Source organism: Cornus florida, unplaced genomic scaffold, assembly GCF_030987335.1.
Source record: "Cornus florida cultivar Cherokee Brave unplaced genomic scaffold, ASM3098733v1 CherokeeBrave_3.0.0_Hap2_Chr06, whole genome shotgun sequence".
Taxonomy (NCBI): domain Eukaryota; kingdom Viridiplantae; phylum Streptophyta; class Magnoliopsida; order Cornales; family Cornaceae; genus Cornus; species Cornus florida.
In genome coordinates, this window is record NW_026775576.1 from 89,201,237 (window position 1) to 89,228,507 (window position 27,271).

General features: G+C 34.3%; 2 protein-coding genes, 1 long non-coding RNA gene and 1 other non-coding gene across 5 annotated transcripts; 1 reads left to right on the forward strand and 3 right to left on the reverse strand.

The window, feature by feature from the left end:
- Nucleotides 1–1,405: 1,405 nt before the first annotated feature.
- LOC132312722 (uncharacterized) lies at nt 1,406–6,036 on the reverse strand. The gene is made up of 2 exons (XR_009483317.1): nt 5,506–6,036; nt 1,406–2,352 (listed from the first exon to the last, which is right to left on the reverse strand). It is a non-coding gene; the product is annotated as an uncharacterized LOC132312722 (long non-coding RNA).
- A 2,000-nt stretch (nt 6,037–8,036) lies between these two features.
- LOC132312720 (ubiquitin-conjugating enzyme E2 10) lies at nt 8,037–13,560 on the forward strand. Of its 2 annotated transcripts, none has more exons than XM_059811198.1 (5): nt 8,037–8,286; nt 8,409–8,486; nt 10,269–10,396; nt 12,705–12,809; nt 13,132–13,560. In XM_059811198.1, the coding sequence occupies exons 2-5, from the start codon at nt 8,417–8,419 to the stop codon at nt 13,273–13,275; spliced, it is 447 nt and encodes a 148-aa protein (XP_059667181.1). In that variant the 5' UTR covers nt 8,037–8,286; nt 8,409–8,416; the 3' UTR covers nt 13,276–13,560. The 2 variants fall into 2 exon arrangements, with proteins under 2 accessions (XP_059667181.1, XP_059667180.1); XM_059811197.1 differs by having other exon boundaries at nt 8,037–8,248.
- A 1,722-nt stretch (nt 13,561–15,282) lies between these two features.
- On the reverse strand, nt 15,283–19,464 carry LOC132314540 (potassium transporter 6-like). Its single transcript, XM_059813392.1, has 5 exons — nt 18,623–19,464; nt 16,049–16,487; nt 15,845–15,895; nt 15,497–15,757; nt 15,283–15,392 (listed from the first exon to the last, which is right to left on the reverse strand). The coding sequence occupies exons 2-5, from the start codon at nt 16,101–16,103 to the stop codon at nt 15,283–15,285; spliced, it is 477 nt and encodes a 158-aa protein (XP_059669375.1). The 5' UTR covers nt 16,104–16,487; nt 18,623–19,464.
- Nucleotides 19,465–25,183: 5,719 nt separating this feature from the next.
- LOC132315514 (small nucleolar RNA snoR99) lies at nt 25,184–25,292 on the reverse strand. The gene has a single exon (XR_009483701.1). It is a non-coding gene; the product is annotated as a small nucleolar RNA snoR99 (small nucleolar RNA).
- Between the last annotated feature and the right edge of the window lie 1,979 nt (nt 25,293–27,271).

Genomic DNA, 27,271 nt, shown 5'->3' on the forward strand with positions numbered 1-27,271 from the left:
TTAGTCTCTCTTTATGTGTTTGTACGTTCGCCCACTGGGACAGATTCAATAAAGACGTGTTACACGAGTAGAAGTAAAATTTGTTTTTACTTTTTTTCTTCCATGAATATGACACTTTTAGAACACAAAAGGTGCTTTTGCAACTATTCTATATAAATAGTGCTCCAATGTATTATTAATAGGGTTAATTAAAATAATAATATAGAAGTTTTAGAATACAAAAATAATATCTATCTAATTCCAAATTCTCTTCCCCTCTCCCTTAGTTCTCTCCCTCTATTTGCCCCCAGTCCCTCCCATGGGAGTGGGGAAGTGTCAATCCTCTCTAATTTTCTCTCCATACCCTCTCTCTCTTAAACCCACCCCTTCTTCCCCTTCGTTTTTCTTCTCCCTGCTCCCTTCTCTGGGAGTGTGGAGGTGCCGTTTTGTCTCCTCGAAGATCTCTGTTATCAGAATCTCTCTTGTTTAATTGAGAGTTTGTGTTTTTCGATCTCATGTTTTGAGCCGTCTCAGCGAATGGATGATTTTTTGGATCGCCGGAGATGGATCTGTTTGGATGATCCTTTATGAAGCTTCTTTTTGTGAAATTTGCGATGGGAAGTGGATTTGCTGCATCTGAGCACTATGCCGGAGTCCGACGTTTCTGGTGCTTGCAATGTTGTGCTCCGTCGTCTCCGGCAATCCTATGACGTCATAGCTAACGTTTTGGGCTGATATTTTCGATGTTTTATTTTCCTTGCTGGTGGGCCCGGTTCTCGACTATGCTAACACCTTCTAGATATAGATATAGGTTGTTGTAAAGTCCTATGACGTCATGACCGACGTTTTGGGTCAATATTTTTGATGTTCTATTTTCCTTGATGGTAGGTTCAGTCCTTAACTATGCTAATACCTTCTAGATATATGTGGTTGTCAAGGCTGTACTCTTAACATGAGTGGGTGTTAGTTTTGCTTTGAATAGTTCTGTGTTTTGGGTTTCATATGCTGGGACAGTTCCAGCCCCTTAGGATTGTGGAACTCAATTTGTTTCGACTTCCAAGGAAAGAAAGAAATTACAATTTTTGTTCTTTTTGGATGTAGGGGCTTGACAGTTGACACAACCTGTCATGGGCACATAAGCAAGCATGAAGCAACAATGATGTTCACACGAAGGTTGCTGAACCTTGCAGGATGGAATAGGAACCTAGCGTGTTCGACCAAAAAGGCCTCATACTCGATAGTTTATGAGCAAATTGGGTTTCACCAAGAAGGTTCAGTCTCAGACTTGTCAATCTAGGAACACAATCTGGGCTGCGCGTTGAAATTGATTTTTTTTTTGCACAATGCTATACTCGAGTTTATTGTTCACTTGAAGTTCGACTTGCTACCATTCTATGTTACTTCTACAAGGACATGAATCACAAAATTTCCCAAACAAGTAATGTCACGAGCAGTTTCTTCATTGGAAAATAATTTTACATTTGGATATGAAGATCTCAATACTCACAAATAAAATCATTCATATGAAATATGTTTGAAGTTTAAACAATTACACAAAAAATTTAGTTTCAAATGATGAGCTACAATATCCGGTAAAGTTGAGCTTAAGGCTGAGCAGAACCTCCAGTTTGCAGTGATGAAAGAATCAGTAAGGAACAATGGAAAATGTCACACACCCAGTAGTTAGAAAAATAATCTGATTTATCTTCTTCAATATTACAAGATTTTATTTATTATTATAACAGTTTTATATCCAAAGGTCCATGTCAATGTCCCATCGGATGGTCAGTTTCTCTCCATCATACTTGTACTATTTTAATTATGTGAATGTGCCATATGATGATCTCTCTATTATGAATTAACTATTATTGTTATTATTTTTGTATTTTAGAGTTTGGCAAAAGATTTTGGGGATTTTGAGCACATGATCCTAAAACAGGTCCAGCGTAGAGATTGGAAAGATAATGTAGCACCGCTTTCAATCTCTACGCTGGACCTGTTTGAGGACCATTGCTGCCCTACAACACAAAAACCTACTAGTAGGTTCAGAATCCCCAAATCTTTTCACTAAAATAATACTAACAATAATAGTTAATTCACAATAGAGAGATCATCATATGACACATTCAGATAATAAAAATAGTACAAGTATGATAGAGAGAAACTGACCATTACATGGGACATTGACATTGACATAGACCTTTGGATATAAAACTATAATAATAATAATAAATAAATAAAAAATCTTTGGGTGCAAAACCTGGAATAATTACTTCATAAGGACCAAAATCCTTTCTCAGTGAATGGTATTACAGATCAACTTCCTCAAACTGAACTTCCTTCAGCAGATAAGCAGCTGCACAATACTCAAACCTGCAAAAATATGGGTTCATGTGCTAGTAAGGAAGCAGCATTCAGGGGAGAGGGAAGGCGCTTTGTCACAATTCAACAGTAGTTCAAACAATTAAAAGAGTTTGATAAATGTACACAACTGGAATGACCAAATCTAGGTGCATGCTCAATGATACTCCAATGAGAAGAACCGAGTTTCACTAAAAAGGGAGACAGTACTATGCAAGAAAAATTCTATGGATAATATTATTACAAGTATGTAGCATAAGTTATCTAATTATAGAAAATGCCTCAGGAAGCATAGTCTAAGGTTCGACTCCTCTTGAGTGCAAATAATTCCGAGAGGGGGTGAGTATCAACTAGGGGAAAGAAAATACCACACTTCAAATTATGTAATATCCTTGCCTATCATTACTTTCCTTATTAAAGAACAAAAAAGAAAAAAGAAAAAAGAAAAAAAGAGGACATATGCTATCGCCGGCTCAACAAGTTCCTCACCAAAATAAATTATTTATTTATTTATTAGGGTAAAGTGCAAGACCCTTCTACTATACCTCAAGTGCAACTTACCCCTCGAACTACAAATAACCCCTCAGCTATGAATTTAGTTTAGTTTTAGGACAGAGAATGTTATTCCGGTTACCTCCCTTTACCAGAAATTCATAAAGTCTATTTTGCCCTTTAGGTGAAAAGTGTCGTTTAAGACTTAGAAATAAGTTTAAAATTGGTAAGCTTATGTGGGACCACTGTAATCCACAAGAGCCACTAAAATGTGGACACCTATCCCAACCTTATCTCTCCCCTTCACCAAACCACCGCCTTACTCACGTCGTATACACCCATATACAAGCCATTTACAGTTACTCCTTTGTCTGAGAAGTATAAATCAGAAGTCCATAATCTGATAGTTTTTAAGTGAAGATGACAAGAAGCCGACATATCCATATATCCAGAAGAAAGCAGATTGTTTAGAGAGAGAAACCTTGGGGGTTCGATTTGAGCAGGGTGAGTTAGGCCGATAGTGGCCTAGGCAAGAGGGTAAGCCATGAGCTTCTTGTTACGTGAATGCACGATCAAGTGTGAGTGTGACCCTGCAAATGAAAATCGCAGCACTGGAATTGGATTGGATTGGATTGGATTGATCACAATTTCGCGAAAACAGAGGAAGAAGATGAGGTTGAATTGAAAAGCGAACAGAGTGTTAAGAGGGAGAATTTGTCAGATCAATTCACATGCATCCTGTGATTTCAATTTGAATGGACAACCTTTGTTCTCGTTGCCGTCCACTGCTTCACCGTATCAAATGCCGATCGTTTGCGGACTTTCTTGCCTGTGTTTCGTCGCCATTGGTAAAACACGCCTCGCCGTCAAGCTATTACGGCAAGGAATTGGGGTCTCCGCTTTCATTGGTCTAGTCCGGTCATTGCTTATCTCTTTCTTCTCTATCGGTGAATTGAGGGAAAGAGTGCACCAATAAGGGGATGAAAAAGCAAGAAATAGGGAAGTAGAGTAGTTAGCACATGCTGGTCAATCCAGTAACGTACTATTGCTTTCATTCTTTCTATTCAATATGTCATCTCTCCCAATATTTCCACTCTCCGGTAATACTTCCTCCAGCCCTTCCTGCTCATGTGAATTGGATAGGGGGATGCCATACATAGTGGAGCACCACAGATCAATGGAGGAAGAACAAGGAGTGAATTGGGGGAACTTATAGACGTTAGGGCTTGTTTAGTTACTAAGTGGGTCTAACAGTCTTTCAAGGGTATTATGGTCTTTTACATTCAATAAGGGTTGTATGGTCATTTAGATAAATTTGGGCTCTCATGTGCAAGGCATGTGTTAGAAATTGATCGGCCGGTTGCCGGATTGGGTTTTTTGCACTTTACCTTATTTTTTATGCAGTTATGTTTCACCCTTCTAAATGGCAGCATTTTGGAGAAGTCTGATCAAACAACTCCCATATCAAAACTTCTTTTTCAGACAAAAGAGTGTTGCCTTAATAGGATAGAATAGGTCTCTGCAAAGTCATAAGACCATGTATGCGGGTTGACGTATGTCCAGTGCAAGAAGGTCAAATAAGTTGTTGACCTGATAACAGGGGAGCTGGTGATATCAACATCTATGAAATGGTTTCACGGGATACAAGCAATTGTCTTGATCGTGGAATATCATAGAGAAATAGGAATCAATGTTATCAAAGGATAATTTGGATGAGAAATAGGAATCAATGTAATCAAAGGATAACTGCATCCCATTTCCAAAAAAAAAATCCAATTGTCTGGACCTTTCTATTTTTGGATAAATCACTTAATGGAAGTAGATTTATCTTTCCACTCATTTAAAAACTCTTAAATTTTATTATTTATTGTTTTTTGGTTTAAAGTTTTTATTTATTTTTATCATATTGTTGTTCATGGTTGCCTCACTAAAGTAAAATTCAGGCTTCCCCACTGTTTCCAGAAACGTTAAAGAAGCAGTTGGAAGGGCAAGTTTGGTTTATTTTAATTTCACTCAACAACATTGGGGTCAGTAGTGCCATCAAAAACTAGACTTGAGGGGTGTGTTTTAGTTCTGAGTCTATGATAAAGTAAGAAACAAAATAATGGTGAACACAATCGAAGAACACACAAGGAAGTGAGAATTCCTTCTCTGGGAAAAGAAAAAAAAAAAAATTTAAAGAGCAAACTCCATTAAAATGAAATTAAGATTTAACCATACTCGCAAAGAGCTCAAAATCCAAATGAAAATTAATTTTTCAATCTAGGAATTAAGTCACAATGCCGCTGAGATCAGAGAGAAAAAAAAAAAAAAAAAAAATGATTCAACCTGAAAAAACCCACCTTGATTTATCAGAGAAAATAAAAATAAAAATTACACGGCAAGGTTCACACCATATTATACATTCCAGGACAAGTGTTATCAACAATTGGATGAATCAATACCACAGGGTGACCGTGTTAAACGAAAATGGATTCAAAGCAGCAATCCATCAATGCTGTTGTTAACATATTCTTAAAAAAGCACTGATCTCAACTTTATTCATGATATAACCTCATTTAAATGAAAAATTAAAAATACCAAATCATATAAAAAAAAAAATCACTGGTACAAAATTCAGATAAAATTGAGTCAAACAATGCTAATATTCAAGTTCAGTAACAATCTAGATACCTTATTTCTCGAGAATCTTCATGAGGCAAGTCCGTGAAGGGACGTCGAGATAGTGACCCTTGTAATCTCTGTGAATCGAGGGTTTTTCTTCCGACCTTGACCCCATGATCTCGGTTATTGATCTTCCATCGTCGGTTTGGACTCGACGCTGCCATTGGCAGTGGTTGCAGTTTGGTGGTGTAGGAGACGATGGTGGTGGCTATCGCATCTTTATCCAATCAACTAATTGGCAGTGTGTATATATATATATCTTATATTAAGGAGAAATATACAAACCAGATTTATACAAGAATCCGTGTATATATACAGAAATCCAAGTATATAGTTCAAACCTTGACTTTATAAGCCAAGCGACTTCATCCCTTGTTCATCGATCCTCTCCTTTGTCCCCATCGCGTTGTTGACCATCTCCTCACAAATCACATGGCTGCAAAAGATGTAGCCTACACCAGAAGAAGAGAGAAGAGGGATGCGGCGGCAAGAATGAGAAAAGTTAGGGCTGAGGTGGGTATTAGTTTGGAGATATTAGGTTTTTTTAATTTTAAATGCATATGGGCTTATAAGTTGGACTTCCGAAGTACAATTATGGGTCAGCATTATGATATGGGTTTAAGTATAATTGTAATTGTGATTATTTATATGAGTTGAGAATAAATCGATTAAAATTTTATGTTTGTCGAGCTAAGTTCAATATTGTTCGGATTCGGCTCATTATTAAACAAGTCAAAAAATTGGGCTCGAGCTTGGATAGTTTGCTTAACGAATGAGCCTGAATTGTTTTTTAACAGTTTGGTTCATTTGCAGTCTTTTAATACTGTGTTTGAAATGAAGGAAAAAGCATATAAAAGAAGGGACGTGAAGAGAGAGAAAATAGAAAGAAGGGAGAAGAATAGAGTGGAAAATATTTACTTTGATTCTTTGAACTTTTAGAAGACGTGAAGAGAGAGAAAATAGAAAGAAGGGAGAAGAATAGAGTGGAAAATAATTTCTTTGATTCTTTGAACTTTTAGAATGAAATAAAACGAAATTCAAAGAAGGGAAAAAAAAAAAAAAAAAAAATTAGTAGAAAGAATTTTGATTTTTTTTTTTCTTGAGAAAAAAAGTGTACAAAATTAAGGAGGAAAAAAAGATATAAATAATTTTTTATTTAATTAAGAAAAATATATATATAGCGATGCTTCCCCTATATTCTCTTTCTTTCTTTCTTTTTTTTTTTTTTTGGGTAAATCTATATTCTCTTTCTTGATATTGAATAGAGTCATTTGGGTTGTAATAAATTGTCTTTGTTGTTTTATAGATTTTTGACCAAACTATTTAAGTTTGTGAGAAAATTTTGTTTTATTTTCTTTGGTGTGATAAGATGAATTGTGATATTAGCTCCGTTGGTTGGATTATTAATTTATTTTTATTTTATAAATATTTACGAAGACTCAAAAAAAAAAAAAAAAAAAAAAAAGGAAAATTCTATTATGGGAGCCCAACTCCTGTCATCTCCTCTAACAAAAAGAGAAATTATACCAAAATAATGCTTCCTAATATTACCAATATGTTAAATTTTGTAGCTAGGCATACAAAATTGGGATTGTGCATGATGTAATTTGGTACAATTATAGTCTAAATTGGAATCGAACCTATTCTGTTCCTAAAAAAAAATAGAAATCCAAATCATGGAAGGCTGATTCTGTGAGATTCTGAACCATTATTTATTTTTTACATCTTTCAAAAGAAAAAAATAATAATAACGAATTACATAAATTTGACTTATCAAAGCAAATATAAGTTTATATTAGTATAAAAGTAATAATAAACCTCTCCACTAAGCAATAAAATATATTTGTAATCTAAAAGTAAATGAATTGTCATCTTGTTTTGTTAAATAAATAAGAAATTTAAAGGTAAAAAATTATTTGAGAGTAACTTTATTTTTTGTGTATTTGTGTGTAGTTTGTGATATATGTTAGTAGTATTATTATTTATCAATATTATTATGTATATACCAAAGGACTAATTGGCCCAACAGTATTATCCCTTTTATTTCAAAAGGGGGGTTGGGATTCTTGGTAGAGGTACGGTGTGTGAGTAATTACATTAACTTTAAAAAAAAATTTATAATAAATAAATATTATATATATATATACACACATAATGAATTTGGTTTAAAAACCAATATATATATATACATAATGAATTTGGATTAGAAACCAAAATCGGAAAAATAAATTTGTGATTTAAAAATCGAAATCCAACTTTAAAAGAAACAATGGTTTCATTTGACGGATTTCACGGTTCCAACTATTTTTATTCACTCCGTTGAGCTGTATACGATAGTGTAGTTCTGCTGCCCAGCTGCCATTTATCTGGATCCGACTCAAACAAGTTGAAATCCAGTCATTGTGAACCTCAAACGACATCGTCTACTTATACATAGCACTCCAATGGAAACAATTTCCTTTGCTTTTCTTCGACCCCTTTCGGCGGAAATGTTCTCTTGTGGAGCCCACAGCACACAGTAATCCAATCAGGAACGATTACGAATGCAGTCGAAACTGGAAAGATATCAGAGTTGTAGAGAGAGAGAGAGAGAGAGAGCAGGCGATTTTATAGAAGTCGTCTCCATACAGAATCACCATTTCCTCCGCCTTTCCTTCTCCTTCCACCGGGAAAAGGAAAATAAAGTCCCTCCGAAGAACCAAAAGACAGAGGGAGGATCTGATCTGATCTGATCTAATCTAATCCTCCTCGGGTACAATTTTCATTCCTTGCGGCTCTCTCTCTCTCTGTGTATGTGTATGTGTATATGTATATGTATATGTATATGTGTATGTAGAGTTGTGTGTCTATTATATTTAATCAACTAACGGTTGCTGATCTCGATCTGAGCTGATATAGCTGTTGAAACTCAGGTCTCGCTATGGCTTCTAAGCGGATCTTGAAGGAACTCAAGGATCTCCAGAAGGATCCTCCTACATCTTGCAGCGCTGGTATCACCTTTCCTATACCTTAATATATGTATATATATATATATACATGCGTCTATAGTAGTATAGACCTATTCGTACATATTCATATCTATATGTGTATATATCCAACGAGTATTTGTGAGGTAATACTGGTTGATTTATGCTGGTAGTTTTTGTTTTTGATGAGATTCTAATGTTGTGTTGCCGTTTCAAAGTCGTAGTTGATTATTTTATTTTCGTCCCTACCCTTTGTGTAAATTACTGTACTTGTTTTCAAGTTTGATATCTGGGTTTAGTTATAAAAAGATAAAAATAAAATAAAATAAAATTTGATATCTGGGTTTGTTATGCGAAATTCGTGTTATGTTTTGGGTTTAACTTTTAGCGGCCCTTGACCTTCTGCGTTTGGTGGATGAGGATCCTTTTTCCTCCTTTAGAAGGTCTTCCCTTTTTTAGTAGCCAGACATGTCATTCCCGAGTCATTTTCCAACTCGGTTCCTTGGGGTGGTTTTCATTGTCATGCCAAAAGGTCAAGGATTGGAGTCATGCATGAAAGGTTTTGTAAATCAATCAACATACCAAAAGCTAATCTGGCTTCCTCATGGTGATAAAATGGTCAAAATTAGTTCAGATGCATCTTTGTGTAGATCAAAAGGTGAAGACCGTAAAGTAGTTGGACACATATCAGCAAGGGACTCTACAAATATTCTCAAAGCTGCAACCTATTTTTGGAGTCATGTTTTGAAGGTTTTTATTGCATAAGCATTAGTTTTAGGGCAGGCCATCGAGCAATCTTCTCTTTGGGGCTTTCAGAGCTGTGTTACTGAAGGGATACCCGATTGGTGATCCTAGTGTAGCAGAGGCTGTAATCAAGGATCTATATGCAAAGACGTCGAAGCAAAATACAGCTTTTGAATTCCCTTTTTAACTTTTTATGAAAAATACAATTGCATACTGTATTTCTCATTGATGTTTCAGTGATATTATATTATCAAAATAACATGTATGCTTTTTGATGCTTCCTGGTCCTCTATTTGAATCTCGTCAACTTCATTTCCAATAGTTACTGCATATTGGAAATGAATTCTTCTTTTGCCTTCTCATGATAGGGAAATGGGTCCCGATTAACTTGCTTATCGGTAATCTTGAGTTCACCTCTCTTCATCTTCCTTTGATATATGTCTTTCAAAGTCCAACATTCAATGAGTGGATGTTTGGGCGACATGTGAAGGTGGCAGTAGATTGGGTCTTGGTGTATCTTCTTTGAAGGCATTGGGCCAGCTATTGGGGGATAATGTCACCACCTTATTTTCCATCCATGTATTAAGCACTGCGATTCCTTCCTCTTTTACAAGGAATTGGTGGGGGGAAGGTCTTTGCCTTTTATTCTGAGTGTCAGTTGCGGCAACCTCATCCTTTTCCTCCCCTTTGTGAGATATGTTGCTCATCAACAGAGGACGCAACCAAAGATCGATTTGGATGCTTTGCTTCATATCATGGTTGTTAGAATTCAGATCCGGATCGCATGACAATCACTTGGAAGAATGATAACAGTAGGATCAATAGGATTGGAATTCGGAAGAATCGTGTTTTTTGTTCTTATATTGGATTTATTGGGTCTACAACCTATTATTGGCAAAATAAAGCCCAACACTTTAGCGTAATTGCATTTAATATAAAAAGTAAAAAGTAAACAGAGAGAACAAAAAGCAGAGACCCAACTTCAAAGGTAGACAAGATTCAGCTGTGAACTTCAAAGGCATGACTTTAATTGTTATCCTTGTTCTTCTATGTATGTTTCAGGTCCAGTGGCCGAGGACATGTTTCACTGGCAAGCAACAATTATGGGTCCTCCAGACAGTCCTTATGCTGGTGGAGTTTTCTTAGTTACCATCCATTTTCCTCCAGATTATCCATTCAAGCCACCTAAGGTGTTTTAAACACACTGATTCTTTATTGTAAAGTTCCTCATGTACTGTAATTGTCTGCATGCTTCATGACCATCCTTTTTCCCATTCCCATTTTGAGTTGTTTGCGACTTGGGATGTTTGACAGCCTATGTTGTTTAATTTGAAATGTGCACTGTTTTTGGACTAAATTTGTTTCTAATGGCTCTAATACCTAGTCTGTTGGTCTAAAAATTTGTTTATAACGTGCACTGTTTTCAAGAACCATTCATTGGCTTACTTATTTGATAGTCCTTTATGTCTCATTCGCTTGCCGTGTTTAAGTTATAATGCAAAATGTTAGCCTGACATATTTATTGCTTAGAAAGAATGATGTAAAAAAGAGGAATAAAAGGTGAACAATTCAAACTCTTTTAGATGGTAGAATGACGGACTATGATTTTTCCATTTTCTTGCTAAACCTAAAAATGAGTGGACTAAATATGGCAACTGGAGCTAACCCAAAATTTAGATTGCTACCTATAAGCAATATTTGCTTTTTGAACTTGCATGTAAATCATTTGAAACTTGCATTTATGATGGATAGATTCAGTTTGTAGTACAGTCCATGTATTTATGGTCAATAGATTCGGTTTTAGTATAGTCAATGTTCTTGTAGGCATATCACTTACATTCACTGCTTTGTCATACCACATTTCTTTCCACTGAAAGAAAGGGATACAAGATTGGATGAAATTGCAAAACATTTGTAATATTCTTCTTTCATATGTCGGAATTGTTTGGTGGTGCATTTGGAAGGAGAGGAATAGTAGAATGTTCGAAGGGAAAGAATTGCCCACGGCGATTCTGAAACTTCACATCATACGCTTTCGTTTCAGTTATGTGAAGAGGAAGTCCTGTTCTTTTTCCGAAGATTTAATTATTTTTTTGGCTTCTTTGGGATCTTAATCCCTAGCTCCACTTTTGTATAAAGGATGTGTTCCCCTCTTGAACGCCTATTTTATTTCAATTATTGTCGTAATTGTTTGAAGAGTTTGTCTTTATTCTTTATGTTGTTGTATCATTTGTTTATCTATTTGAATTTCTTTTGTGATTGATAAAAGATTTATGTAATCTTATTTTGTTTCTTTATAGAGGGGCTGAGGAATCTCATTCCCTTTGGTTCTTATTCCTGCCATCATGATTTTTAGAACTGATAGATTTGGAACGAATTTGGTCTGAAAGAGGTTCTTGCAGTACGGAATGTTCTAGCCCAAGGAGTAGAAGATCTTGAGGAATAGAGAATTGTTATTTGGGTTAACAATCTAAAGATTTCCTAGATGGAGCAAATCTTATTTCTACATTTCCACCATTAGTTTCTATAATATTTTCCAGTTGGGATCGGAGAGAGGGTTGAGGATGTGCTTTATTTTCTAAAACCTAAGCTTCAGGTGGTGTACTTTCACCCCATTTAAGTCGCATTATTGCCTTGTTAGGCCATTAGTGCATTTGTTTCCTTAAATTCAGCAACCTTGATGTCGGAAGAAGTTGGATGAAAATTTCTTATAACTTTCTCAAATTGAGGGGTAGAAATATGAGCATATTTGAACTTTGGCTACCATTTTGAGGCATATTGGTGATAGAGGCAAGGAGTTCCATGCTTAACATTTGTAATAAGCCATTAACATATTGCCAAGCAATGATTGAAGATGTGGCAAATTTTGTCATTAAATACATAGATGGAATTGTTACTCTGACTGAGATTGTTCAAGATCATCATAACATGAAGAGTGCATTAAGAATATCTTCTGAAATAATTTCAATGTCCAGACCAAATGGAGCCAATTAATCCATGAACCAAGTTGGGAGTTCCTAATCAAATTCTTTGGCGAAATAAATAAACCAAGGATATTTGAATTTTTTGATTTTAATAATAAAATACATACTTCCAAGCATCTTAATAATCAAATTAATTGAATTCTTGAGGGGGAAGATTTGACCAGAATTCTTCTGGTATGAGACGGGTCTAGGTCCCATTCTTTACCAGAGAGTTTTAGGGATATATCACGGTGGCCTTTAGGAAGAGGAAGTGCTACAAGATTTGAATATAAAGAGAATTCGGATTCCCGCTCCAAGTTCCATTTGTATAAAATTTTGAATTTTCAGCCATATTTGCAAAGGACTCAGTTAAAATTGACCAGTTAATAGAAATTAAAATTGCTGTCTTCTGTAGAAATCTGATCTGATTTACCCTATTTCATTGGTTTTGTATTTCTTTTTCTTTAATCTTTGAGGTTCAAACTTGAGATGCTCTGTCTCTCTCTGTCTCACATTCTGGTGGATAATCTTGCAGGTGGCATTTAGGACGAAGGTTTTCCACCCAAATATAAACAGCAATGGAAGCATATGCCTTGACATTTTGAAGGAACAATGGAGCCCTGCGCTAACCATTTCCAAGGTTAGTATTTTGTACCCTAGAGCTCGAGCTTTGAAATTAGAACAAGCCATGATTAAAGTGACTGCATAACGGCATTGAGTTTAAGGTGGTGATTTTTATAATATGAACTGGTAAGCTCCGTTGAACACATTATTGATCATGTTTTTCATCTAGAGGTCAATCAAGAAAATTATTGTTTGTGACAGGGAGCCTGATATATGGGCCTCTGAACCCATTTTCATTTTTCTTCTTTAGTTGTCATTGTCAGTTAGTAAGGTTTGATATGTTTAGAAGGGTTTCATGATCATCTTGAATCGAATAAAAATGGTTCTATACATTTTAGGTATTACTCTCTATCTGTTCTTTGTTGACGGACCCGAATCCAGATGATCCCCTGGTGCCAGAGATTGCTCATATGTACAAGACTGACAAGAACAAGTATGAGACAACTGCAAGGAGCTGGACCCAGAAGTATGCCATGGGTTAGGCATTCTATATTATGTACTCGGGCGGAGCCTCTCTTCCTAATACTTGGTCTTTCGGTTCTATGTATGAATGAAATTAAGACTTGCCTCTTGAATCCTAAAATGGACAAATGGAGGGGTTTGAAACATGCCTTAAAAGGAGGGAAACAAGCAAATGTTGCTTTTAATTGTTTGTATGGCTTATTTGATCTTCATAACTTAAAATGTTTCCCAAATTTGGTAATTACCATGTTTTTCCCAGACATTATTTCCAGTTTACTAGAATCTTAAGTTATCGTTTCTGATAAGCTTGGATGAGGCTTTCATACTTTAAGGTGCATTGCTGTTACTATATAGAGAGAATGCTGGAGGGTTATCCCGGGTTTGCTAAATTTGAAAATTTGACGTACTCTAGGCTTGCAGAGATGAATTGCCTGAGTTTAAGGGAGAAGAATATGTTTAAGTACTTAGAAAAGTGGGAGACCCGAGCTGGAAAATGAGTTCTTGAGGTTAGAAATTTTTGTGTGGAATGAGCTGAAAATTGTGACTTTAGGTACTAGTCGTGTTGCCATCTTCATCTCTTCACAGGACCTTATAATACTTTTATGTGATTTCATGCACACTGACACACTGAAAAGCTTTGAACCTCAGCTTACACCCATGTTCCTCCTCCAAAAATCTAGTCTCTTGAGTTTTGAGTTCTTTGGTTTCTTTATGCACACTAGTGAGCTGCAAGAACAGTTGTAATTCTGGAATGAGATATTACTTTTCACAAAGTGTTCCACTTGTGATGTATTTGCCGTGGGACTTCCAAGTGTCAAAACTGCTGAGCTGCCTTTATTATGGGGAAACCTGGAAAGTAACTTGTTCTTGCGCACTTTTAGAATTACGTTTCCCATAACTCCTGCCCTAATTTTTGTACTTCCTTCGTCGAACTGAATTGCTCTACATTTCCGGCACTAACTTGCCGTTCAAAATACAAAACAAATTGGATCAGCTCGACTTGGCAAATGTAAAGATTTATACCAACTTGCCATTCAAAGAGTTGAAACACAAATTGGATCGGATTGACACAGCAAATGGAAAGATTTGTCCAAGTTATATGTTTCCTTACCACTTTGTGAAAAATCATTAGATAACGATTATTATTAGAACTCTGTGAGAAGAGTAAAGCTATTAATGAATGAGAAATATTTGACCTCATTTTTGCTTACAAGGCTTGATTTCTACTCGCTTTTCTACCATAAATCTGAGTAGTTAGATCACAAGTATAATCAGTGCTCAGCAGTTTGTTTACATACATAATCAGTGCTCTCTGTTTCTACCATAAACAAGAGCAGTTTATACCCATACATAATCAGTGGCATATAACAAACACAAATCAGAGCAGTTTGTTTAGATAGATAGAGGTGCTAGATTACAAGGCTTGATTTCTACTCTCTTTTCTACTATAAATCTGTGTAGTTAGATCACAAATATAATCAGTGCTCAGCAGTTTGTTCACATACATAATCAGTGGTCTCTGTTTCTACCATAAACAAGAGCGGTTTATACCCATATAATCAGTGGCATATATCAAAAACAAATCAGAGCAGTTTGTTAAGATAGATAGAGGCATTAGATTTCACAAAGCATTCCAACTTGCAAAGTCTTTCCCGGTGTAACTCCTAGTGTCGAAACTGCTGAAGTGCAGTTCTTCTGAAGGAACCTGTACAAGCAATCTATCGTGAAGCGGGCAAACCAACTGTTGTTCTTGTTTGCTTTGAGAAGAGTCCTTCCCATGACGAATATGACTCCCTTCTCCATGGCTGCATCTAGTGTTTGTCCTACCTCTGCGGACTCGACATTCTCACAAAGTTTTGCCACCATGGGAGCAACATAATCATTTGTATCCTTGTTCTTACAGATGAAACTCGACATTCTCACAAAGTTTTGCCACCATGGGAGCAACATAATCATTTGTATCCTTGTTCTTACAGATGTTTGGTTCAATTTGGATACAAGGATTCGCCAAGCACGGAGAAAAATGATTATGTTGCTCCCATGGTGGCAAAACTTTGTGAGAATGTCGAGTCCGCAGAGGTTACCTGAATTGCTGTCTTGGTGAAGTGGCCTAGATCAGCAAACATGGCTTCAGCCCCTGTACCATAATATAAGAAGTTACGAAATTATAATGGATCCCTCCTTTTAAATGACAAAAACAATGAGAACATTTTACTTTTTTATTTGTAAAAAAAAAAATACCTGTTATCCACAAGGACACTGCCCCGAGGACTTCCCATCCATTCTTGCCATTTCTTTGACAGAATATGATTATATAATGAGGTGACAAAGCCTTCAAAATGGTTGGTTCATAGCGAACGATATTGTAAATGCCAATTGCAGCATTTGATGAGAACCACACTATCATGTTTGGAGAGAAGAAGAAGCCGACTTTACTGGTGCCACATTGTTGGAAAATGAAGGGGACTATGAGAAGCACAACCGCCAGGACAATAACATGTTCTGAGACAAAACATAAATTGTACTAGGTTTAGTAAAAAGAGATACTACAGTTTTTTTGTACTTTTGGAGGGTTAGTACATAGCTCACTTTGTGTTATCTTTGAGGAAATAGAGTCAATCCCTTGAAGGGCTGAGAGAACTGCAACACATAATAATTGTATTAAGAATAACGCAATAATGCTTTGTGACTATGCTAGTATGCTTCGAAGAAAGAAAACACCAAAACAGAAGAAAATTGGAGTTCAACATAGCCAAATCTGATAGATATACAATAACTAGTATGCAAAATTACCGCTAGTGGCAGGAGTCAGAGCGCCGTCGCCAATTAGCATGCAAGTTCCCAGCATCACCACAAAAGTTAAGAGGGACTGAGCAACTGAATTCTCTCAAGGAACTTCGTAGTCCTAGATTTTATAGCACTTCTTGGGGGTACAGTCTCATACTGGGGGTAAATTTGCTCCGGAAATTAATATGACGACACAGGTATGAATACAGAGCAAATGTACCACCGTCTCCGTGATCATCAGCTCGAAGAACCAGAACACATTTTTAATCAACGCAATTGAAGTTAGAGTCCAGAAGATCAGACTAAATATTCCGAGCACATCGTCTTCACCGGTGTTTGAGAGGCAAATAGAGGAGAAGACGAAAAGGGGAGATGTTCCAAGGTCTCCATATACAACTCCTAGTGATTGGAATGCCAGTATTACTGTTTCCACTCCATGATAGTCCTGGAAAATGAATAAACTTATTTTATTATTAGTATGGAAAAGAAATATAATGAAATACAATCTTATCTCCATTGATTATACTAGCAACAAGCAAGTGTTGAAATACAAAAACCAAAATCCAAGTGTTGTTCAGTCTAATTTATGGCTATTGTGAAAAACTGAGTAACAACACTTGGTTTTTGTTTATAACTATTTGCTTATATATATACACAAGTGCAAGCGAAAATGCTGGTTCCATGTCTCATGAACTGCCCAGGTTACTGAGTTTTTCCCAGTAGCCATAAATTAGACTGAACAACACTAAGTTTTTGTTTATAACTATTTGCTTATATATATACACAAGTGCATGAAAATAGCTTTGATCGTAGTAATACAAGCATAGAAGACGCCCAAGAGATTGTTAATCAAATCGAAGAACACCTTGAAAGTGGTGGCATTGGAAGCGAAAATGCTGGTTCCATGTCTCATGAACTGCCCAATGCCACCACTTTCAAGATGTTCTTCAATCTGGTTAACAATCTCTTGGGCGTCTTCTATGCTTTTATTAGTGCAATCAAAGCGATTCTCATGCACTTGTGTATATATATAAGCAAAGTTATAAACAAAAACCAAGTGTTGTTCAGTATAATTTATGGCTATTGGAAAAAACTGTGTAACCTGAGTAGTTCATGAGACATGGAACCAGCATTTTCGCTTCCAATGCCACCACTTTCAAGATGTTCTTCGATCTGATTAACAATCTCTTGGGCGTCTTCTATGCTTGTATTACTGCAATCAAAGCTATTCTCATGCACTTGTGTATATAACATAAATAAATAGTTATAAACAAAAACCAAGTGTTGTTAAGTCTAATTTATGGCTATTGGGAAAAACTGAGTAACCCGGGTAGTTCATGAGACATGAAACCAACATTTTCGCTTCCAATGCCACCACTTTCAAGATGTTCTTTGATCTGATTAACAATCTCTTGGGCGTCTTCTATGCTTGTATTACTGTAATCAAGTCTATTCTCATGCACTTGTGTATATATATAAGCAAATAGTTATAAACAAAAACCAAGTATTGTTCCGTCTAATTTATGGCTATTGGGAAAAACTGGGTAACTTGGGTAGTTCATGAGACATGGAACCAGCATTTTCGTTTATACACAGGATAGCACATATCAAAATAATATTTCATAAGCAACACGAGCAATAGAAAAAAATACATGGAACACAAAACACATACCAATTAACAAGATAAGAATTAAATGTAAAATAAAAAATAATTCTAAAATTTAATATGAATTTCTTATATAATATTAATGGTTTTTCATGTTTTAGGGTTGTGACTAATTTTGTTTTCAAAATTTAAAGCTTTCAAAACAAACTAAGTTCAAGGTTACTAAATCAATAACAAAAATATTATTACTTCAGTCTCGTTTGACAACCTTTTATGTTTACTATTTATCCTTTAAATTTAAAAATAATGAATTTAAACATAACGAGTGTTTATATGTAATTTTTATTTATCGATAAATAGATACATTGTTTAATAATATAAAAATATTTGTCTTATTTTAAAATAATAAATAAAAAAACATGTTTGTTAACCTCATAATATTTTTTAAAAATCAACGCAACAAATTCAATTGGTTCCAAATTTGATATTTTTTTCACTACCATCCATTGAATGCCCAGAACCACATGTTCAAAGCCTTACTAAGTATAGTAATATTTTGTTAAGTGATATGCTTCCCAAATTCTCAGTAATTTTATAAACAACCAAAGCAAAGCCAAAATAAAATGGTGCCATTTATACAAAGTCATGAAAGCCTAAAACCCACCAAATGAAAAAGAACCCAAAAATAAAATAAAAAAATATATACATATTCATACATTTCTGTTGCCTTAAACTACAAAGAAACTGAATAGCATTATAACAGTAACAAAATAGAATTCCTTATCAGATTCGCAACATGCATTACAAGTCGTCTGCAAAACCCAAGTCCTACCAAGTCCATCAATAGATCCTTCTCAGTCCAACGGAGTAAAATAGGAAATACAGAGTAACCATGTCATAAAATTGAAAACAGAGGAAGCATGGTAAAGAAGAATGAAAAAATATAGATGTCGAAAGAGAGTGAGAGAACAAACCTGAAGTAGAGGAGATTGGCGAGGAGAACGGCGGAGGAGGACGGGAGAAAATTGCAAACTGGGTTTGTCCGGTGCTTGCTTGTTTGGGAACAAAAAAATCTGCTCCTTAATTGTCACACCTTCAAAGATCATACTAATAAACATTGGAATAGCACAAAAAGCAAGAAAAGAAATTTTGGATATATAATAGAAGTTGGATTACATATATAACATTGCATCAAGTATATAACTATATATATACCAAGTCTCAAGAGATTAGAAGAGAGAATAAGACAAAAATCAAGGAGGGGGTGACAAATTCACACCCATTTTCGAAATGAAAAAGAAGGCAACACTAGAAAAATAACCTTTCAAAAAAAAAAAAAATCAAAAATCATGTAGAAGACCCATATAAAAAGAACTGTCTATATACATACACAAATTCAGACCCATTTCGAAATCAAAAAGAGGATGGCAACACTAAGCAGGAACCATATGTCACAAACACACACATATAGGTGGAGTTATAATTGCAGAGAGAGAGAGAGAGAAAATGTGAGAAAGAACAGAGTGTGTATTTTGGTCTTTTTTCTTGTAAAGCTTATGGGCCTGGCATTACTCTAGCTTCTAGCTCCCGAACAGTTGAAGAAGGATCAAGCAACACCTTTGTACGACGACGATATCGCGAAGCTACTACCGCAAAAGGAGTCCACTTTAGATTATAATAAGAGAGAAAAGAAAGGTTAGCTGACAACGTACACTTACGTACTTGGAACACTGGATGAGAAGGAGAAGGAAAGCGAAACAAGCCTAGGAGAAGCAAAATAGACGAAGAGTTGTTGGAAAGGAGAGAAGTGGTTTGCTTGTTGAATTTGAAGAACTACTTCCATCACTTTTTCAAAGCGGTAGACCAACATCAGGCAGAATACAAAAAAAACTGTATATACATACACAATATATATTCGTTATATATATATGCGAAAGGGAGATAACATACCGTGGCAGGGAGATAGTGCAGGAGTATCGCAGAGAGAGAGAGAGAATTAAGAACCCTTAGAAAAATGAGAGAGAAGGTTACCCCAGTACACTTAGATCACCAATCGAATCTCGATTCAACCTGTTATCCGTCCTATAAATACCGCGTCCTCTACTCTCTAGCGGATGTATTGGGCTCCTTCTTAACTCTTAGGTCTTTGTTAATAAGGGGCCCCTAGCCTTTTTGAGGTTCGAAGACCTCTGCTCCAAAAACTAACGGTATTTTTCATATGTGGACCATAGCGGATGTATTGGCTTCTTCTTAATTCTTAGGGTGTGTTTGGATAGACTAGGGAAAAAGAAATAAAGGATAGTATTAGTCATGAGATAAAAGAAAAGAAAAGAAAGAATAATAATAATTTTTATTAGTGTTTGGATTGATGGGGGAGAAAAGAAAATAAATGATGGTTATTCTTGTTTGGATAAGAAAAATGAGAGAAAAGAAAAGAAAGGATAGTAAACAAATTACTTTTTTACCCTTTCATAACTATGGGACTTGATTTGTGGAGATTAATTTTGGTATTATCAAAATATTACTTAAAATCGCTATGCTTTATTTTCCTATCTTCTCAAAATTGAAGAGAAAGCAAATAAGAGATAAGAAGGGATAGCTATCCCTCCCTATCTCTCTTTATCTCTCCACTTAACTTACCCAAATACAAGCTTACATTATCATTTCTTTTCTTTTCTCTTCCTATCCATCCAAATCAACCCTACCAAACACACCCTTAGGTTCTTTGGCTAACTACATATTCATTTTGTGGGTCGGGACCACTTTGGGGTTCGCTCACCGTGGCCAAGGGGTGGTTTTTTTTTTTTTTTTTTTGTGTAATATGTCTGAAATGTTATACATGGTCCCACTATTTTAATGTCATTTAATCAAAAACCAAATTGTCCATAACGGTATACGTTAGGGTTTCAGTCCCTTATTGCAGTATTTTGTTGTGAGACTACTCATTAACAAGTTTGTTTGCTATGATTTTCACAACGACAAGTCAAACCTAGAATATTGTTTGAGATTGAAATTTTTGTTTACTACGTTCACACCTACAAACAAACAACTTGTTCCATAGTTTCAAGTGAGTCACAAATAACTTGTTCCATAGTTTCAGGTGAGTCACAAACAATTTGTTCTATAGTTGTAGGTGACTCACGACAACTACCTAGTTCATGCAAATGAGAGAGAGAAATGAATGTTCGTTATTAGTGAAAAATAAGATTAGTCCATTTGGATTATACATTTAGTGGAGAAATTAGACGCTAAAAGTCACATGAAATAAAGTGGTACGAGACATATTTTTAAAAAATTAAATCAAGAATTAGGTTATGATAAAAAATAAAAATAAATAAATAAAAGAAAATGAGAATTTAATTGACTAACTATTTGGGATCATATAAGAGCGAGAATGAGAAAACAAATATGAATCTATTTAAAATGGATGAATTTGTTGCGATTCGTGATTAGAATGGAAGGGTATGAGAATAACAATGCGTTTGTATTAAACATATATACCTATCGCCATCAACCAAAATTTACACAGGTATGTGTGTGTGTCTATATATATATATATATATATATATATATATTGCACATGTATGACCTTACAGGCCTATGGTTTCATGACCAGATAGCCTGTGAAGAATTCTTTCCATTTAAATATATTAAATCGACAATTAAAAATAACATCTTAACCGTCCATCATCTAGAACTTTCTTCATCATATCACGAATTCAAACCTTCTCATTATATCACGAATTCAAACTTTATCTTTGGTTGTTGAACTTTATTGATGGTGGTTGAACTTGAACTTCATTTAAAGTAGTAATATCATAATCACTTTCTACATAGGTTGGTGTCAGAGAATTCAATTTTGTAATTTTAGATGTCACTGTAATATAATTTTGGTATATAGATTAGTGTCGGAGAATTCAATTTTGGATGTCACTATAATATAATTTTGGTATATAAGTTGGTGCGAGAGAATTCAATTTTAGGTGACACTAACATAATTTTGGTATAAGGTTGGTGTCAGAGAATTCAATTTTGGATGTCACTATAATATAATTTTGTTATATAGGTTGGTGCGAGAGAATTCAATTTTAGGTGACACTACCATAATTTTGGTATATAAGTTGGTGTCAGAGAATTCAATTTTAGGTAACATATCTTTAAAAAATTAAATCAAGAATTAGCTTATGATAAAAATAAAAAAAAAAATTAGAAAATGACAATTTAATTGACCAACTCTTTGGGATCAGATATGAGCAAGAATAAGACAGCATATCTGAATCTGCTTAAAATGGATGAATTTGTTGTGATTCGTGATTAGAATGGAAGGGTATGAGAATAACTATGCGTTTGGACTAGACATATATACCTATTGCCATCAACCAAAATTTACACGTGTGTTTGTGTATATGTATATATTTATTGCACATGTATGACGTTACAGGCCTATGGTTTCATGACCAGATAGCCTGTGAAGAATTCTTTCCATTTAAATATAATAAATCGACAATTAAAAATAACCTCTAAACCGTCCATCATCTAGAAGACTTGAACTTTCTTTATCATTTCAAGAATTCAAACTTTCTCATCATATCACGAATTTAAACTTTATCTTTCGTTGTTGAACTTCATTGATGGTTGTTGAACTCAAATTTCATTTAGGGTGGTAATGTCACAATCACTTTCTACATAGGTTATAGGTTGGTGTCAGATAATTTAATTTTGTAATTTTAGATTTCACTCTAATATAATTTTGGTATATAGGTTGGTGCCAGAAAATTTAATCTTGAATGTCACTATAGTATAAGTTTGGTATATAGGTTGGTGGTTGTTGAACTTCTTTGATGGTTGTTGAACTTGAACTTCATTTATGGTGGTAATGTCACAATCACTTTCTATATAGGTTATAGGTTAGTGTCAAAGAATTCAATTTTGGATGTCACTGTAATATAATTTTGGTATATAGGTTGGTGGTCGTTAAACTTCATTGATGGTTGTTGAACTTGAACTTTACTTATGGTGGTAATGTCACAATCACTTTCTATATAGGTTATAAATTGGTGTCAGATAATTCAATTTTGTAATTTTAGATGTCACTCTAATATAATTTTGGTATATAGGTTGGTGCCAGAAAATTTAATTTTGGATGTCACTGTAATATAATTTTGGTATATAGGTTGGTGCGAGAGAATTTAATTTTAGGAAATACTAACATAATTTTGGTATATAAATTGGTGTCAGGGAATTCAATTTTAGGTGACACTGTAACATAATTTGGACACCAAAAAATAAATGCTAGATTAGCATGTATTACAAGTTAAGTTGACAAACATGGTTCAATGCATCGTTTGCTATTATTAATTTTACAGACTCAAATTATTTTATTATGGAGATTATAAAAATGAATACCATATTGTTGGGATTAAGGATTAGCAATCAATTAACAAAAATTCTACAGTACGACGTTGAATATGGGATGACATGATGTCATTCCTACCCATCATCTTAGTTTAACTCTTAAAGACTACAGTATTATTTTATATTAATAAATTACCGGTTGATAGAGTTTGAATAAATTAGTCACAACTCTACTACAAGTTATATACATAGTGGCATGATGAAATTTTTATTGACATGAGATGCAACCTCAATTTTGAAGGTAATTATTTTGGACAAATCAGAATGTTTGCACCAACTTATGTTCATATAATGAACGATCAATGTACTCCTTATAGCTTTATGTCTAAAGTCCACTCAAGTACATAGTTCATTACTGTGTGAACTATATTATATGTCCCAATACATTTGCTTATAATATCGAGTTGTTCTCGGCGGCTCGAGCGTTAGGCAAGTTAGGCGGCCGCCTAAGGCCCAGCTAATAAAAAGACTCCAAAATACTATAATTGCCTTGTATATGATATGTTGTAGTAATTATTTCCTTATTGAATACTAATTCTAAAAAAATTATCTCCTAAAATAATTCTTCTCTTTTTTTGTTTTCTCTCTCTCTCTCTCTATTCACGCCTTTTCATTAAACTTTAACGAAGAAAGAAATTATTTATCTCCTAAAATATCTCATTTTTTTTTTTTATCTCCTAAAATATCTCATGAATATTTTTTTATTGCTTTTTTTTTTAATTATTTTTTAGTTTTACTAACTTTTGTTATTATAAATTTGTATATATCTATATCTTTCATATATTTGTATATTTGTTTGTAAGTTGTGAGTCTTGTGACTATTTTTATCCATATTTTTTAATATGTATGCTAGAAAGTATGAATCCATATTTGAAAATTTTTAAAAAAAAAGAAAGAAAAAGAAAATAGATAAACCAATTCAATTTCAAAAGGGAGTTATTGATAAATTTGTTACAATTAATAATCAAAACCTAACAAAAAAATTTAGATGAAAGTTCAGCAAATGAACAATCAAATCATCTAAAAGAATTAAAAGATTATACAATAGTGAAAAAAAATTAGAAGATTATACACTAGTGAAAGAAAAAAATACCAGTGACTTATTCACAATAAAATCATATCTACGATTAACTATATCACAAGAAAAATTAAATGGATTGCTTTATTGTTAAAAAAAGATTTTTTAATCACATACAAAAATTTAATTAGTAAGTTTGCATCTCAAAAAGCCAAAAAAAAATAATAATAATTAATTAATTATTATTTAATAATTAATATATTACATATTATGATATGAAAATGGCCACTTTTTATTTTTCGCCTAAGGCCCCGAGTTATATCGAGCCGCTCCTGGCTGTTCCATCATCCATGTCTGCTCAATCTCCTGCACTAAATCTGAATCTCATGTAATTTTGTGTCTCATTTCTTGCCTAAGGCCCCGAGTTATATCGAGCCGCTCCTGGCTGTTCCATCATCCATGTCTGCTCAATCTCTTGCGCTAAATCTGAATCTCATATAATTTTGTGTCTCGTATCAAAAAAAATATTGAATATGAATATTATGTTGTGCGATTAGTGTTGTAGTAAAAGAATACCTGTAGTTCTTTTTATTTTGTACCGAAAGCCCCGTACAGAAGATAGGCTGGTTCGCTTAATATTTGGTACCGATAAAGAAGTCTTAGTGATGCTCTTAAAATGATTGGAACCTTCTATCCAGTATTAACAATACTGTCAACGATAGAATATTATAATTAGATCCCAATTCATAACCAGTAAAAAATTTCAAAACTTAGTATCGAGTTTACTCCTTTCCAGCTATTGGTACATTCAGAAGTGTACTTTGTGCAAATGCTAGTGAAATGACCATTTTATCCTTTAATTTTTATTTTTTTACCTCTAAATTCACAAGTTGACTAAATTTATGTGAGTGAGGAAAATCAATCATCTTAATATAGTTGATTTCAAGACTAAATTGATTTCATAATATAATTCATTGTCAAATCAAGAGCATAAGTCACAAATTTGAACACAGCCAAAATAGTAAAACATGCTAAAGAATGTACTTAAACAGTGTATTTGAATTGATACATATATACACACACACACATAGAAACAAACAAAAGATGTTCCACCCAGAAATGATTAGCAAGACACAGAAAGAGAACGGCTGACAAGTGAAAAGAGTGGATGAGAAATTCATATCAGGGACTCAGTTCATCCCTGAAGGTGTCATGTCAAGCTAAAGGGGCAGACGTTAGTCCTAGACATGAAGTCCCAAACAGCAGAACAACAATTCTATGTAATAAGTACCCAAAACTGTCTAATCTACAATAAATTGAAGACACACATAGTTAGATCAATCACAAGCAGGGAAATATATAGATGAATATGAGGAAGAAGAGAAAATGAGATTCTCATGAGTTAATCACCACGAACAAAACTATATATAAACATATACTATAAAACACATAGATATATAAAGAGAAGTGTGATCTATATATAGAGAGAGAGGAGGAAAGATGAAAGTAAGGTTATATACAGAGGGGGCTGGTTTTTTAGGGTTTAGCTGCGTCAGATCGACGGCTGCGATTTCATTATTTTATTTTCTCTAGGCTTAGAAATATTGGAATATGATTATTGTTCCAGGGTTGGGACAATTTCTGGCCTGGGCCTAAAATATTGGAATAGGACAATCTAATCTATATTATACTTTATGTAATTAGTGTCTACCACAAATTTTACAAAATGCTTACATTCCCCTCAATTATTTTAGGGTAAATTATTGTCCAAGAGGTGACTTTGCCTTTAGTGACCCTTGGTTCTTCATAAGGACCATTTCGACCTTCGCTTTCGCATTCGATTTTTCATTAGGACCTTTTGTTTTTGGATATCATTGCAGTACTTTGCCTGAGTCTTGTCGACTTTAGTTGTATTTCTATTGTATCCTTAGGGATATTTTACATCCCTATTGGCGCCTTCTCTTGTTTCACTTTCGCATTTCGGACCTGATATTGGGTCAAGGTTTTAGTCTTCTCGATCACCTTCAGTTGATGCACTGGATCACGGGATTTGGGGGGTCACATGTATGTTTTGCCCTTGTATCATAATGGATGTATATTGCACTTGTTTACACTTTTGACTTTATTGCTTGGAGGTATTTGTGCTCTGACGCTCTAAATCCCATGATTCGGTGTATTAACCAAGAAGACTAAAACCCGACCCGATATCGAGTTTGAAATGTGAAGCAAAATGAAGGAAGAGATCCCTAAGGGTTAAAACCACCTCTATGACAACAATAGAATCCTATAAGAAATCACCAGACTCAACTCAAAAACAATTTCGGAAGGTAAGGTTGAAAACGAATAAAATATGGAACTAAGGTTAAAATAATCATTTCATGTCTAAAATGAAAGATTTGGTGTGTACCATTGGATAGCCAATTCAAAAACAATAAAAGTAGTCAAATCCTTTGTGCAAATTTAGTCAACTTTTGGACTCAAATCCTTGAAAAGGTCAAGAGATAAAATTTGGGCCTTTCCGGTGGAAACAAAAGGGTTGAAATCATAGAGCTTGCTTTCATGCTGTACTTTAGGTTAGAGATATTAATTTCCTTCAAATAAATGATGATAATATTATTATCTTTGGATAAATTACATTCAACTCTTATAATTTCATAGATCTTTCCTATTACATTGGATGAAATTTAGCAAAATTTATTTTTAAAATTTAAATATAAAAGATTTCATAATAATTACATGGATCTTTTCTATTACATTGGATGCAATTTAGGTTCTATTTGTTTAGACGTAAAATATTTATATATATATATATATATATATATATATATATATATTATTTTCTAGTATTTGGTTGTCGTAAAATATTTATTAAGAAAAAAAATATTAAAATTTAACCAAAATAACTTATTCATCAATTTTTGACAAATTATTTTACATGTCCGGCCAGATGGACTCAACCTCCACATAAACCTTTACCAAACACCGACAAAATAAAAACAAAATAATATTTTACCTTGAAAAGAAAAATATTTTCTAAAAACAATATTTTGCGTCGAGATAAATGGAGAAGCAAAAGTCATTTTTAAAATTTAAATATAAAAAGTAAAATTTACGTGAGATTTCATAAAGGCACGCAAGTCCGATGACGATGATGTCCTCTCAAAGCTGAGATGGATCGATGTTCTAGTGT

Bases quoted from the DNA above. Each gene is read 5' to 3' on its own strand.
- LOC132312720 (XM_059811198.1), top strand. From the start codon at position 8,417: ATGGCTTCTAAGCGGATCTTGAAGGAACTCAAGGATCTCCAGAAGGAT. The intron at 8,487-10,268 runs GTATCACCTTTC...TGTATGTTTCAG, and splicing joins TCCTACATCTTGCAGCGCTG to GTCCAGTGGCCGAGGACATG. The intron at 10,397-12,704 runs GTGTTTTAAACA...ATAATCTTGCAG, and splicing joins ATCCATTCAAGCCACCTAAG to GTGGCATTTAGGACGAAGGT.
- LOC132314540 (XM_059813392.1), bottom strand. From the start codon at position 16,103: ATGCTGGGAACTTGCATGCTAATTGGCGACGGCGCTCTGACTCCTGCC. The intron at 15,896-16,048 runs GTAATTTTGCAT...TATGTGTTGCAG, and splicing joins TCTGACTCCTGCCACTAGCG to TTCTCTCAGCCCTTCAAGGG. The intron at 15,393-15,496 runs GTATTTTTTTTT...ATTATGGTACAG, and splicing joins AGTGTCCTTGTGGATAACAG to GGGCTGAAGCCATGTTTGCT.